Source organism: Phalaenopsis equestris, unplaced genomic scaffold, assembly GCF_001263595.1.
Source record: "Phalaenopsis equestris unplaced genomic scaffold, ASM126359v1 Scaffold232974, whole genome shotgun sequence".
Classification (NCBI taxonomy): domain Eukaryota; kingdom Viridiplantae; phylum Streptophyta; class Magnoliopsida; order Asparagales; family Orchidaceae; genus Phalaenopsis; species Phalaenopsis equestris.
This window is the reverse complement of record NW_018250931.1, coordinates 100,385-116,110: the sequence shown is the minus strand read 5'-3', so window position 1 is coordinate 116,110 and position 15,726 is coordinate 100,385. Positions and strand designations below refer to the sequence as shown.

The window sequence follows — 15,726 nt, the reverse complement described above, 5'->3', positions numbered from 1 at the left end:
CCTTGCATTCACTCAAATTTCCTACATGTTGTCAAATTATGATTATTGGACTAACCCTTTTGTAGCAATAACAGAGGTTGAGGTGTGCGATTTTGTGTTTTAATATTGTTTATTGTTCTTCTTTTACTACACATTCACTGCCCTTTTACTTCTGTATGTTTTTTGTTACATACTAGTCCTTTAGGATAGAGAACAGTAGTTTGGTTTCTTATAGGATGGATCACTATAACATACACATCCTTTAACTTTAATAATAATAAGATCAATTTGCTCAACAAATAATTACATGTATATACATAACACATAAACCTTGGAGTTGCTTCTACAGTAAGGAGCATGGAGTAAGTTGTAAACGGATGGAAGTCGACTTCGAAAAGTGGCCTATGTTATACAAAAAGGCAAATTTACTTCAGCTAAACTTTCCTTAGTATTAAACAAAGCAACTCATAGGATTTTGAGGTTGTCCGGTTAGTGGGGCATAAATTTTGACTCCATATTTAGGCTTTTACACAACCATGTTGTGCAATATAAGCCCTATCTCTCTTAGGATTTTGAGTTCTTCGTTCGGTACAACATAAATCCTCTTATCTTCCAAGCTACTTGCAAGATTGGGTATCATGAATGTGTAAGCCCTACATAATAAAATTTGATAGGATCGAAACATCAAATAATATCATTTTTAATGATTTAAAGCAAAAAATAGGATAGTTTGGAGAGTCACCGAGATTTTCCTCAGATTCGTGATATCCCCTATCTTTCACTCCTTTGACTCCTAAAAAAAATTGTTTCTACCTGAGTCATTCCCACTTGATTTCTCCACGTCTGACCTTGAGACCGTAAACATTGAATTCTTGAAGACAAGTCCCTCTGATCATCATCGAGAGTCATCTTAAATGACATCGATCATTTAGGATGTAATTAACTATAGAAGCTTGACTCTATAGGAAATTAAAGAACCCAAGTAATATAAACCCTATCTAATATTTATATGAGGTAAGGGAACTTGTCGTTCAATACATAAAAGATTCGCAGACTAAACGAATGTCGTAAATTCTTTTAGTTTATTTAATCGAGCTTATTGTCAAGTAATGTGCATATCCTTTGGGATATGTGCATTGCTTATAATGTTGTGCTTGGTTATTTAAACTATTAAAATTTATGAGATCTTGTTAGTCATTTATTTTCAAACATAAAATACTATTTCCAAATCCAAATTATATATACTAAAATGAATTAAATAAAAAATTTATATTCAAAAGAAAAGTGACCGACAATTTGTTAGTGGATTGTGATTGTTTATAGGTATAAGTCTGTGGCACGGGTGATTTTGCTGTCTTTGTTGATGGATTTTTCTTAACGATGTTATACATATTTGTTGGTGTTGCTCCACTTATTTTCATTGATGCATGTTCTGTTATAACTTTTGAGTAATTGTGCTAATGATTTTTGACATGCTTTCCAGTTACTTCTGCACACATATGGATAATGGATCTAATTTCTTATTAGCGACCTAAAAATAGTTCTACCACTGTGCTCAAATTTATTTGATATTGTGCATTATTTTCAGGTTCCTTACTATATGATAATGAAAGGTAAAATTTGTTAAGATGATGTGAAATCCATATAAAAGTTATAATTTGATTTGCAAATAGTAAACTAACACTAGAATGTAATTACCTTTCATCTTAACATAAATCTCCCAAAATATTTGAAAGGTATGCCTATAGGAATGACTAATTAGTCTAAGGTTTTAAGTCCTAAATCGGAATTCAAAGAACACAGCTAAAACTAAATTTTGAATTGATTCATATAATCCATTGAACCCACAATAAGAGGTAAGTAAATTATCGAACATAGAGAAAACTAGGGAATCATAATTATTAAAAAATCTCGCGTAACCATATATAATAACTCTCCCTAAAATAGAAAAAAAAAAGATAAATTTGAAAACTATTCCAAATAAAAGCTGGTTAGAAAAGGAAAATAATGGATATAATGGAGAAGAAGCTTTAGAGTGGACTAGCATTGCAATTTCTATTTTCTAGCTCACCCCTTTAACTTAGATAATTTTTAAGGAGAGTTAAGGATTCTATGAACCAATAAAAAACTAGGGGATAGCTATTTTATTGAACAAGAATTAAAATTTTAAAATTACCTGGATTAATGGAAAGACATGTAGGCACACTAAACTAAGTGGATTGAGGAAGCTCTATGTAAAAAAAAGTGTGATTAAAGAAAGGTACTAGTGATTATTGACTCACAAGAATTTTCACTGAAGATAAAAGTCACAAATATTTAATAGATCCACACCCTACATTATTGGAAGAAATGACATTCTATAAGTTATGCCAACCCCGTTTCTCTAAAAATCTGAGCTAAAGTGATAGAATTACTTAAGGGAAAGTACTATAAGTTTGGGTGATTTGATGAGAATGCAATATGTTATAAATTATTTACATTTTTATCATTTTTATTGCATGTTTTTTGATCTTATGACATGTGAGAAAGTTATTTTTGTCAATTTGTGCAGATCATGGGCTTTATGTTGTTGGGAGCAAGAAGGAGGGAATTTGAAGCAAAAGAAAACATTTGTAGGCAAGAACACTCGCACCCCAAATTGGAGCACACACATGCTAGTGAATTGAAAGGAGCGTGCTCGTGTTGGCCCAAAGTGCACAAGCACCTAACCTCCATTTTACTAGTTCACAAAACATAGTGTCTAATGAGCTCGTGCTAAAAAAATAACACACTCGCGTCAATTCCCAACACGCCTGAATCCAAGAGTTAAAGCTCCTGTGTCGCCTTCCAACCTTATGAACAACACACCCACACCTCATTCGTATAAGTGCAGTGCACCCGCGCCCAACTTAGAATACAAATTTAGAAGAAATATTCTTACCTATGTGATAAAATCTCTATAAATATATCACTTTGGATGGAAAGAAACATCTTTAAAGGCTAGAATGTTAGGGTTTTCTACAACAGAGAGTTCTTTGGAGTGCCTTAGATCCTCTTCTTTTCCCTTGAGGGAGAATACTTCTAGGCGAGTTCTCTTTGTTTTCTTTGAGAGAATCTTGTTTGAGAGAGAGATTGATTGTTGTGGAGGAGAGGAGAACTTTGGTTGTATTTGGATTTTTACCTTGTAATGCTTCTTGCATCATTAATTCCATTGTATATCCATGTGTCGTTTCATTCCTCCATGAGTAGTTAAATCTTTTTTAGTGCCTTTGTGATATACAGATAATTGTTTTTCTGTGGCATTCTCACATGTCCCTTTAACATTTTTTTGTTCTTTCATGTATCCACATTGTTGATCAACTTTCTTATATTCATTTACTCCCGATCTGGCCAATTAGAATGTTAAAACTTGTTATTAACTATGACTTCTATCTTGTGTAGTGGAACGATAAGTTAACCACAAAAACATGGTAGAATAGGAATATTCTAGTTAGAAATTTGCAATCTTGATAGGGGATTTACAGAATTTTGGAAAAAACCATAGTGTTATATGAAACTTAACTTTATGGGTTTCTGATTCTTATTCTGACCTAGGCATAAGATTAAGGAGAAAACATTACTCTTGGTTGACAACCTTCAAGCAAAAGAACACTTACGAAAATCACAGAATCGCACGACACTCGAGTCACAAATGTACGAGCCTCATTCCTCTAGAAGAACACTAAGAGTTTTGTTTCCAGTTTTCAAAAATCTTATTTTGTTGTCGGCTTGCTATTTAAAATTTAGGATTTGTCTTATAAAAGTAGTGATCACACTGAGCTAGGTGTTTGGAGTTAGTAAACTAGAGCTTTTTCTGTCTTTCTTCATGGGATCGATACGTGGACTCCTAAACCAAATATTAATTGACACATATACTTGCATGCTTGGACAATTGCCTCGGCAATTTTCGGCCATCAGGGGTCCGGCTGGAGTCTTTTCCTTCCTGGATAGTTATGGGTAATTGGTTCGGGTGGCCAACATCGAGTCGACTTTGGAGGGTCAAAATGCACGAGACTTTGTCCTGGGTCAATGATGTCCTTTAGGGCTACGTTGATATTTTTTGTATTTCTTCCAAATATTTTTTGTCAGCTGGAACACATTTCTAATGTACCAATTCCCTTCTATAAAATATCAACATATGTTGAGTTCAAAAATTTTCAAGTAAATTCAGATCCATTAAATATCTATTACGGTTGGAATAGAAAATCAGAGTTCGTTTTCTTACAATGTTTCTTAGAGCCACGTTTCATTAAAACTTGGCCTCCATTGACACCTTCAAAAGACTTCATCACATAAGCCATGCATTCCAGCTATCTAATCTCTAACATTTGCATTTAACAAAATTATCAACAATATGTTAAAATAAAAAATATCTAAGCAAACGACCAAGCTGGCCGTCGTTTATGACACATTCAGAACCTGACAACTACCTCATCATCAATAGAGATCGAAATGTTTCATTAAACCTCTATTTTATTTAAAATAAGACCCTTTAAATTTAATTTGAACAACGAAATATAAGAAATAATGCCTTAAGAACCATTCAAAACCACTTTATTGATAAATTTAATTTGAATTTTACATCTAACTCTTAAATATTAGATGCAAATTATTATTATTAGTTGCCTTTTTTATAAGTAAAATATTCTTGAATAACTTTATAATACCAAAATGATATAGATATAAATTCACACGAACTGCGTGGCATGCATGTAAATTTCCCAAAGTGCATTATAAAAACTAGGACGGCTTCTCAGAACTCACAGAAACAAACCATGACTGCTTCGGCGCAGTATTACTTCTTCATTGGGTCCGCCGGAGCGGCGGTCTTGACGCTGTTCATAAACGCCTTCGCGATTGTCTTCGCGCCAATGGTGAAGCAGCTGCTGGTGAGCAGAAGGATGAACGAAGAGGATTTAGAGCGGAGGATTCCGGCGAGGAGTTACCGGTGCAGAGATGGGGAGGGAGAGAAGGAGTGCTCGGTGTGCTTGTCTGCGTTCTCGGACGGCCAGCGAGTTCGGCAATTGCAGTGTGGCCATGGCTTCCATGCTTCTTGTATTGATAAGTGGTTGAGGTCGCCCGCCACGTGTCCAATTTGCAGAGCTGATGTCTTCCCCTCGGTGAGGGTCTGAAGATGTAATTATAGTTTGATCCTGATATGCTGTGGTATAGTTTTTAGAGTGAGGATTTGGTGTACTGAATTTAGCTTATAATGTAATTCATAGATTTATAGATATAATAAGATTTTTTTATGGATTACTATTTTTTATTTATTTAAAATCTCAATTTAATAGTTTTCGTGTAGTAATCAGAGCCCGATTTGGTTGTTGTTTTCGAGTTAGTTTTTAAAAATTCACGGGACTAGAAGTTATATTTCATAATCCAGTCTATTAAAATGTAATAGTTGTAAGAAGATAACTGCTTAATTTTTTCAAAAAAAATTTATAATACCCACAATTATTTCAAAAAAGTTTCCATCCTTACAATAATTTTATAATTCATTTTATAAAAAAAGGGTGGCCATCCCAAATATATCATGTGGTGGATATTGGAGTCAAAAGTCTTTCATTTGAGTAGAACTTGAACTGAATACTTAAAATGTAATTTTAGCAGTAGTAGCTCTAGTGTCAGAGTTGTAACTACAGTTGATCAAATCATTTAAAAGGTCTGAAAGTTCTAGATATATCGGGTTTATATGAGGATATGATTAAATAGTATATTGTAAGTTGGTTAGTTGAAGGGGAAGAATGCATCCGACCTATTGTGTGATAGAAAATAATTCTTAGACTTAAAGAAGAATTTTATAAGGTGGTGGTGAGGCATGCAATGTTCTAGAGCACAGAATGTTGGTCATTAAATTAAGGGATTGTTCGGTTGAAAGCAAGATTAGTTTGAATGAGTTTTAATAAATCCTGCGAATTTGAAACTATCAAATCATGAGGTACGTGCGAAATTCAGAATAAGAATCAGTTTGAAAAATGATAATTGCTCGAAAATTGATTCTAAGTTTAACTCGCATGAAACTTGTGTTCAAATAAACACTAAGGTATAAGCCAAAATTTTGGATCAAATTTATTTGGAAACTACGTATCAATTTTATTTGGAACCCAAATCATCTCGACTCGAAGTTGGATCGTTTAACATCTTAGTACGTTAATTCTGTCGAAGATCATTGAATAGTCGAGCATTGACTCATAGTTAATTAAAGCATCTCCCTTTAACAGTGTATGTCATTGTAACTACACCAATCCACTCACACATATTATTGTTTCATATTTTGTCTCTAAGTAAAAAGCCGATCGCAACCCCCATACAGATCACTGGCTTTACACTTGTAAAGAAAATATGAATGAAATATGCTCGTGAATGAGTTGGTGTAGCTATAGTGACAAACAATATTAAAGATAAAATATTGATAAATATTCGTCTATTATTGATCTATGACAGCCCTAGCAGCCTTAGTAGGTTGTTAACGTTCTGATCTTGAGCTTAAATGTTATTGAATTTAAAGAAATCTCAGTCAAAAATTAATATTAGTCAATTTTCAAGCGATAATTGTTGTTTTGTAGTAAAAAAAAGTAATTTCGACAATTTATTTAGACTTCAGGATGTCTCTTTCTAATATTTCTTGCAACTGTAACTACTTTAACCCTATCACTAACCTATTTGTTTCGTATTTTATTTCCAACTGTAAAGCTAATCATAAAACTAAATATTCTCATTGAACACCTGAAAAATATCTTCTTAGAAAGAAAAATATTTCATAAGATATAAGAGTTTTCACTACACCCATCAGTGTGAAGTCTAATATATTAGCTTGATTTATAATTGTGTATATTGGCTTGATTTATAATTGTGCATCGTGCTTGAAATTTCACTTTCTTTGATTGTGAATTATTTGGGCTCTACGAAAATGAAATCTAGGCTCTTTAAGGACCAAAAATTTCCCCTTTTAAAATCCTATTAATGAAAGATTCAAGATAAAATTAAAATCTATGATTGAAATATTCTAATTTTAAAATCAGAAATTTTCATTATGTATTTACTTTTCTGCATGACCTTTGGGCCGGTTTTAAAAAAGGCTGCATAACATGGAAATATCCTAATTCATCCCTAATTAGGCCTCCACATCTAAATTCAATTACAAAAATAATTGCACCATTCTGCATGTTCCAAGGAGGATTCCTCGTGATCCTTCAATCGATTAAGCCAAGCATAAATCTCTACATATAAGGTTATTGGTACGCTTAAAATATATAGCATTTATGTACATGTTTTTATACCTATTTTTGAGAATATTACACTTTAATGGAAGGTATTTGCGTGTTTTTCTTTCAGGTACAGAGGTATTTGTGTGTTTTTCTTTCAGGTACAGTCAAATAGATGAAAAATGGTGAAAAGAGTGAAAAATGATCAAATTTGAAGCAAAAAGGAAGAAGATGTGCAAATGAATTGTGGCACCTAAGCGCCCAGAACTGGCGCTTAAGAGCTGGGAAAAAAGAAAAGGCCAAGCCTAAGCGCCGAGGACCTCGCGCTTACGCGTCAGAGGAAGTTATTTGAAGATTCAATGAATTTTTACTAATTTTGAAGGGGTGTTTGAAGCAACTCTTGGTGAAAACGTGGATTATGGATAATGTGCACGAAAATACATTCAAATGGCTATTGAAAGGAAGCAACTCTTGGAAGATTCATTAAATGTGGATACATTTTTTAAGAGACACCAAAGCATCTTTTGGAAAATTATTAAAGGACTTTGATTGAATTGAAGAGGTCGTCGCCACCCCCTCTCTTTGAGACTTCTTTCTACCACTCTCATCATAGAATAATTAGGATATTTTTAGAGAGAAGAAAGAGAGTAGTTGTAGTTGTGTTAGTAGAGAGTACTATAAGAGAAAGGAAAAGATTCAAAAGAATTTCAAGAGTTTGGTGGAGATGAATTTGAGATAAGTTTTTATCTTTGTAACTACATTTGATTTTAATTTAGGCTTCTTATGTGTTTACATGATTTCTACTTTTAAACTTAAGTGTTGTTGTGTTTTCTCCATGAATTCTGAATAGTTTTCTTTATCTTTTTCCTTAAAATGATAAGTAATTAAGTGTTGGATGGAAATTGTGTGAAGTTTTAATCTTTAATGTTGGATTAAGTTGTGATGATTTAATCATTGTACTTCATTTACTTCTTGATTTGGTTTTACTTCTTGATTTGGTTCAATTAAGATATTAATATTTATTGTGAGAACATGTAAGATCCGAGATGGTATTGTCTCAGTAAGCTAATGGTAACAATCACTTGAGATTATATGGATGATATTGTAAGAATTACATGTGAGATATTTTATTTATATTGTCTTCATTTTACTAAAAATCTAGTTAAATTTAGTTAGTTGTTCACTTATTTTCAATTATCAAAAATTACCAAAAAAAATCAAACTTTTATTCTTGTTATAGTATATATAGTTTGAGTAAGAATATTTTTTATAGTAGAATTTGTTATCTGATTTCTTCTAAAAAATTTGTATTACTCCCTGTGAGTTTGATATTCGGTGCTTAATCAAAAAATCATATATTACTTGATAATGATATATATACTTGCGTAGTATCCCAATATTTAAATATATTAGTTGCACTCTTATTTGCTTCAGAGTCAAGTTTTAGGTGTTGTTGTAAAGAAAGAAATATAAATAAGGAAATTGAGAATATAACCACACATACGTCATTGTACTATCATAAAAGTCGGGATCAAGTTTTTGGCGACTTTGCTGGGAGTAAAAAGAAAAGAAAAACAATTCAATAAATTTTTTTAAGGAATTTTTGGTAAAGCAAATTTCTATTTTTAGAAAATCTTATTTAAACTTTTAGATTTATTATAGGAATATCGTAGTGTTGTTTTTATATAAGTTCTTATTTGTGTGATTTTAGTTTGTTTTGTAGTAATGTATGCATAGTTCACGTTCTAAAGGACTAGTGTCTTACAATTCTGAATTAGAAAGAACTATTAGAAGAATCAAAAAAAAAATTAAGAAATAACAAACCAAAATAATCAAAATGCTGAAATTAAATAAGAATTTAGACCCTTAAGAGATTATGCAAACCCTACAGTTAATGAATTCATTGTAGTGTTCAAAAACCTATTTGTGAAGCATGGGAATGATTTAAAGAACTGCCGAAAAAGTGTCCACACCATGATGTACCATATTGGTTAATAATTCAAACCATTCAAACTGTTTACAATAGATTAGCTGGATCTTTTAGATCTATTATCGATGTCGTTGTTGTTAGTTCATTGATGTTAAAACCATTTCATGACGCTTATGCTCTAATTTAAGAGATGACTAGTAATAATTTTCAAAGGCCTTCTTAGAGGGTAAATCCTAAGAAAGTGGCCAATAGTCATGAATCTAATGCTTTTGCAATGCTAGAAAATCAAGTCGCTACAATTTCAAGGAAGTTAGACCAATTTGGAATGATTTTTTCTCAATCAATTTCAATGATTGAAGAGAATTCATTAGGCCAAATGGTAGATTCTCAAACATCATTAGAAACTTTGAATGTCATGAATAATAAGCCAAATAACTCATATTCAAACTATTATAACCAAGGTTGGAAAAATCATCCTAACTTGAACTGGAATAACAATAAACTATATATTAATAATCAATAATGGGGGAACAACCAAGTAAACTCATTGGGAAACTGGAACAACTAAGGTAATAATAATGATAGACCTACTTATCCTCCAAGTTTTAACAGTAATCCATAATTTAAGAAGAAAATTTTGTTTATATAAGAAGTGGTATTACAAATGGGAAATCAGTTACAAAGTCAAGGAGCTACAACTAGAAATATTGAGAATCAACTGGGACAAATAGCCAATTCATTAAGTAATAGATCCCAAGGAATACTTCCTAGTAATACAGAAGCAAATCTAAAGGACCAGAATAAAAAGCAATAAAAATTCATTCAACTTAGAAGTGGAAGAGAGTTGGAAGGTAGAGTTCAAAAAGAGATTAAAGTAGAAAGAGAATAAATTGAAGAGCCTAAAGAGGATGCTCCAAAGGGTTTCGAGAGACCTATTTATTCACTAAAAATTGATTTGAAAAAACCACCACCTCTATTTCCTCAATGACTTCGTCAACAAAAGCTCGATAAATAGTTTTCAAATTTTATGAAAATCTTTAAAATGCTTGCGATTAATATTCCATTCGCTGAAGCCTTAGAACAAATGTCAAGCTATGTGAAGTTTATGAAGGATATTTTAACAGTAAAAAGAAGTTCGAAGGTAACAAGATTGTTGTACTTAGGAAGGAGTACAGTGCTATAATTCAGAAAAAAACTTCTTGAAAAGCTCAAAGATCATGGTAGCTTCACAATTTGATGTACAATAGGAGACAGATTTTATGGGAAAGGTTTATGTTATTTTATGTTATTTAGGTGCAAATTTAGGTGCAAACATTAACCTTATGTCATTACCAATATTTAAAAGATTGGGATTAGGAGAAATATCCCCTACTACTGTAACTTTGCAGCTAGTAGCTCATTCAGTAACATATCTTAAGGGATTTATAGAAGATGTTTTAGTGAAAGTGGATCAATTTATCTTTTTTTTATTGATTTCATTATGGTAGATATGGAGGAATATAAGGAGATACCTATCATTTTGGAGAGGCCTTTCCAAGCCATGGGAAGAGCAATGTTAAATGTGCAGAAATGGGAATTAACTTTGTGCGTCAATGATCAAATAGTTACTGTTAATATTTTAAAATCAAGGAAGCATCCTACAAAAGGTAAAGATGATGAATGTTACATAATAGATGTAGTAAGATATCCTAGTAAATTTCATTTCAAAATAACTCATGAAAAGAAATCTGAAATGAAAGAGTTGGAACATGATCAAGAAGAGGAATTAGAGCAATCTGATGATTTTTATAAGAAAGATTCAAATTATGTTCGAGTAATTTTTAAAGTTTTGGACACTACAGAAAAAAATAAATCTTTTTGTCCATCGATTGAAAAACATTCTGAATTTGAATTGAAGTTACTTCCGAATTGAAGTTACTTCCTAAATATTTAAAATATGTATTTTTAGGTGATTCCTCAACATTATCTATTATAATTTCCTTAAATTTAACTTTTGAAGAAGAAGAGAGTTTAACGAAAACTTTGAAGAATTATATGAAAGCATTTGGATGGACAATTGTTGGTATTAAAGGAATCAGTCTGTTAATTTGTATGCATAGAATTCTTATGGAAGAAAACTACAAACCCAGAGTTGATCCTCAAAGGAGATTGAATCCTGTTATGAAATAAATTTTTAAGAAAGAAATTTTAAAGTTGTTAGATGCTAGAATTATCTACCCTATTTCAGTTAGAGCATGGGTTAGTCCAATTCACTGTGTTCCTAAGAAAGGAGGAGTGACTGTGACTATGAATGAACATAACGAGTTAATACCAACAAGACAAGTCACAGGCTAGTGAATATGCATTAATTACAGAAAATTAAATTTCGCTTCTAGGAAAGATCATTTTCCACTACCCTTTCTAGATCAAATGTTGGTAGCTGGGCATAAATACTTTAGTTTTCTGGATGGATATATTAATTATCACCAAATACAAATAGCTCCTAAAGATCAAGAGAAAATAACTTTTATCAGTACTTATGGTACATTTACTTTTAGAAGAATGTCATTTGGTTCATGTAATGCTTCTGCTACAGTTCAAAGAAGTATGATGGCTATTTTTCGTAATTTAATTGAAAAAGGAATTGAACTTCTTATGGATGATTTTTCATTGTTTGGAACTTCATTTGAATCATGTTTAGAACATTTATCAAGAGTACTTAAGTGCTATAAAGAAACAAATTTAGTCCTTAATTGGGAAAATTGTTAATTAATGGTAGTAGTATGAATTATTTTAGAACATCATATATCAAAAAATTATAAGGAAGTGGATCCTGCAAAAATTCAAATGATCGGTAATTTACCTCACACTTCAAACGTGAGGGAATTAGAAGTTTGTAAGAACATACTAAATTCTACATGCGATATATTAAAAACTTTTAAAAAATTGCTAAGTCTCTAGGTCATTTCTAAAAAAAATTGTAATTTTTAGTTTTGATAAACAGTGTATAAAAGCTTTTGAGATATTAAAAGAAAAATTAGTCATTGCACCGGTTATTGTTTCACCAGATTGGGAAAAATATTTTAAATTAATGTGTGATGCAGGTGATAATGCTATTGGTGTATACAATTTATTATGTTTTAGGACAAAAACATGATAAAATTTTCAAACTAATTTACTATGCTAGTGGAACTCTTAATGAAGCTTAAATTAATTATACCACAACTGAGAAAGAGTTATTAGCAATAGTGTATGTTTTGATAAATTCAAATCATATTTAATTGGAACAAAATGTGTTGTGCATACATATCATTCTGCTATTAAATATTTAATAAAAAAAAGTATGCAAAACCAAGACTGATAAGATTGATTCTTCTTATGCAAGATTTCATTTTAAAATAATAGATAGGATGGGAGCTGATAGAAGGGAGCTGAGAATCAAATTGTTGATCATTTATTCAGGCTTGAATTAGAAAAATCACTTTACTTTGAAAAAGAAATTAATGAACATTTTCCAAACGAAGAATTGTTCAATATTAATGAGTGGTTTGTTCCATGGTATGCCGACATTGTGAACTTTTTTGTTAGTGATATTGTACTCTATGGTCTGACATATCAACAAAAGAGGAATTTTTATCTGAAGCTAAGACTTATTTTTTAGATGAACCATTTTTATATAAACAAGGAAAGGATCTAATTATTCGAAGATGCGAGTCTTTAGAAGAAACTTATCAAAGTATCAAAAAATGACATAATTCTGATTTTGGGGGATATTTTGGTGTTGATAAAACAACATAAAATATTTCGCAATTTAGATTTTATTGGCCTACAATCTTTAGAGATGTTAATGCTTATATCAAAACTTGTGATCGATGTCAACAAGTAGGCAATATTTCTAGGAGAAATGAGATGCCCCTCAATTATTTATTGGAAGTTGAGATATTTGATATTTGAGAATTAGATTTCTTGGGACCATTTATACCATCTTTCAAAAATTTCTATATATTTTGAGCAGCATACTAAATATCCAAATAGATAGAAGTTATTGATTTACCTCGATGTGATGCTCAAACTGCTGCAATTTTTTTAAGAACAAACATATTTTGTAAATTTGGGATGCCAAGTGTGATCATAACTAATGGGGGAAGTAATTTCAGAAATGCAATAATGAAGAAATTATTAAAGAAATATCATATCAACCATCAAATTGCTACTATTTATCATCCTCAAAAAAGTAGTTTGACTGAATTATAAAATCATGAAATTAAAAGAATTTTGAAAAAAATATGTGAATCCAACAAAAATGAATTGATCAGTCAAACTTGATTATGCTTTATGGGCTTATAGGACTGCATACAGAATTCTTATAGAAATATCCCCAAATAGGCTAATATTTGGGAAAGCTTGTTATTTACAGGTTAAAATTGAGCATAAAGCATATTGAGCTATCAAGAAATTCAATTATAATTTATAGGATGTTTGTGAGAAGATGCTGATGAGAAAATATTATTATAATTAAATGAGCTTGAAGAGATAAGGAATGAATCATATGAGAGTGGTAAGATTTATAAAGAAAAGATGAACATGTGGCATGATCAAAGAATTTTTACTAAAAATTTTGAGCTAGGAAAACAAGTTTTGCTATATAATACATTATTAATATTATTTTCAGGAAAACTTAAGTCCAGGTGGATTGACCTAGTTGTTGTAATAAAAGTTTATACCTATGGAGCTGTGGATATCAAAGATCCTAAAACTGAAAAAAAAATTCAAAGTGAATGGCCATAGATTGAAACCCTATTACTTAGGGAATTAACTTAAATTAAATGATCTTATGTTGTTTGGTCAACCAGAATAAGCATTGGTTACGTCGGGCTGACGACATTAAACCGAGTGCTTTGTGGGAGGCAACCCATAGTTATCAGTGTGTTTCTATTTTAAATGTTATATTGTTGTGTTTGATTAATAAAAATGTGGTAGTATTTTTAAATATATAATGGTTAAGTAATGATTCTAAGACCTTAATTGATGACTTAGGCGTGTTAGAATGTATATTTGGACGTTAAGCAGACTTGTACAAAATTAAGTACCGGCGCTTAAGCGCGACAATTAACAAAACGTGCAAAATTAAGTTTCTAGAAAAATTAAGCATGGTTTAGTGGGTTTAAATGTCGTTTAGTGGTTTGAGAATGTGTGTAGTGGGCCTAGGATTCATTCAAGGCCTATAAATAGTATGGAATGAAGAGAATTCTCACCCCACTTAAAATTTTCATCCTAAAGCCTAAGTGAAGAGAGAACTTACAAAAATGTCTTCTTGTGAGATTGAAATGAAGAAGAAAGAAGAAGCCATGAAGAAAAGGGTCATTAGTCAAAGTGAGCAAGAGTTATACAATGGATTTCTAGCTGTTAGTATAGAAGGAATAGTAGAGAAGATCGCAAAGATTGAGGCTGATGTGGTTTCAATTGAAGCAAAATTAAACAAGACTAACACACATTTAGAGCATATCAGATGATAACTTAAAATTCAATTTAGCCATATATGTTTTATCAAATAAGCGGACAAGGCGATGTACCTGAAAAAACAAGTGGATTGAAGAAAACTCAACTAGAGTTCTTCACCACCGTTCATTTTATCATATATATATTCTGAATTCCCCAAGAGAAACAAATGAAATGTTGAAATATGTTTCACTGGAAGGAGAATGGAATTAAGCTCTAGAGTCTACTTGTTTGTTTGATGTTAGTGTTTGTTTGGTTTTGGTGTCTTGATGTTAGTGTTAAGTTTATTTTAAATGTTTTTTATGTTAAGTTTGTTTAGTATTTGAAATATATGTTTAGGAGTTATCTCATCCAAGACTCTTTGGATTGAGAAATTATGTGTCATAGGTGTTTGTATTTGTTTATGAAATTAATGAAGTATTTGTTTATTTTATGTTGAATGATCAGGGCAATTTAATGTGACAACTTTGCAAATATTTTTCAATATTACAAAATCACACACGGCAGATAACTATGCAATATAATCCCAACAAAATACTCTTTGTGTAAATACTTTATCTTTTAAAACTCTTTTTAAACTACCAAATCCCCTTTAATATCAACGCAAGTATACGTATCACTCAAGTAATAAAGGGCTCTAATGGAGTCCTAGATATCGATCCCACCGGGAAGTTAGAAAATATTAAAGTAAATTATGAAAATTATTTTATAATAAAAAACAAAAATAAAAGTAAAAGTAAAGTGTGAAGTTTAAAAATTAACTGCTCAAGTGAATTCTAATTAAAATGCATATGTAATAATACATAAGTTAAATTAAACTAAATATTAAATTTCCAAAAGTAAAATTATGAAAATTAAACAAAGTTTTTGTTGTGACGGAAAGTTCAAATTTAAGAAAGCATCCTTCTCCTTTACAATGAGTATATGAATTGTGAAGAAATTGAAATCATTTGAAAAAATATATATAAATTGTATTGTGTCAAATAGGAGTAATCCTAATCTTTACCCTCTTCAAAGTGCTATAAAGAACATTGACTAATCCAGAGTTTGTTCCCTAATTCCGTGGTTAGATTGGGAGGATATCGGCTGGCAATCCGTACATCCCACATATCC

The 15,726-nt window shown here is 31.2% G+C and overlaps 1 protein-coding gene across 1 annotated transcript; it reads left to right on the top strand.

The window, feature by feature from the left end:
• Nucleotides 1-4,772: 4,772 nt before the first annotated feature.
• LOC110038507 (RING-H2 finger protein ATL8) lies at nucleotides 4,773-5,129 on the top strand. Its single transcript, XM_020743372.1, has one exon. The coding sequence runs from the start codon at nucleotides 4,773-4,775 to the stop codon at nucleotides 5,127-5,129; it is 357 nt and encodes a 118-aa protein (XP_020599031.1).
• The last annotated feature ends 10,597 nt before the right edge of the window (nucleotides 5,130-15,726 follow it).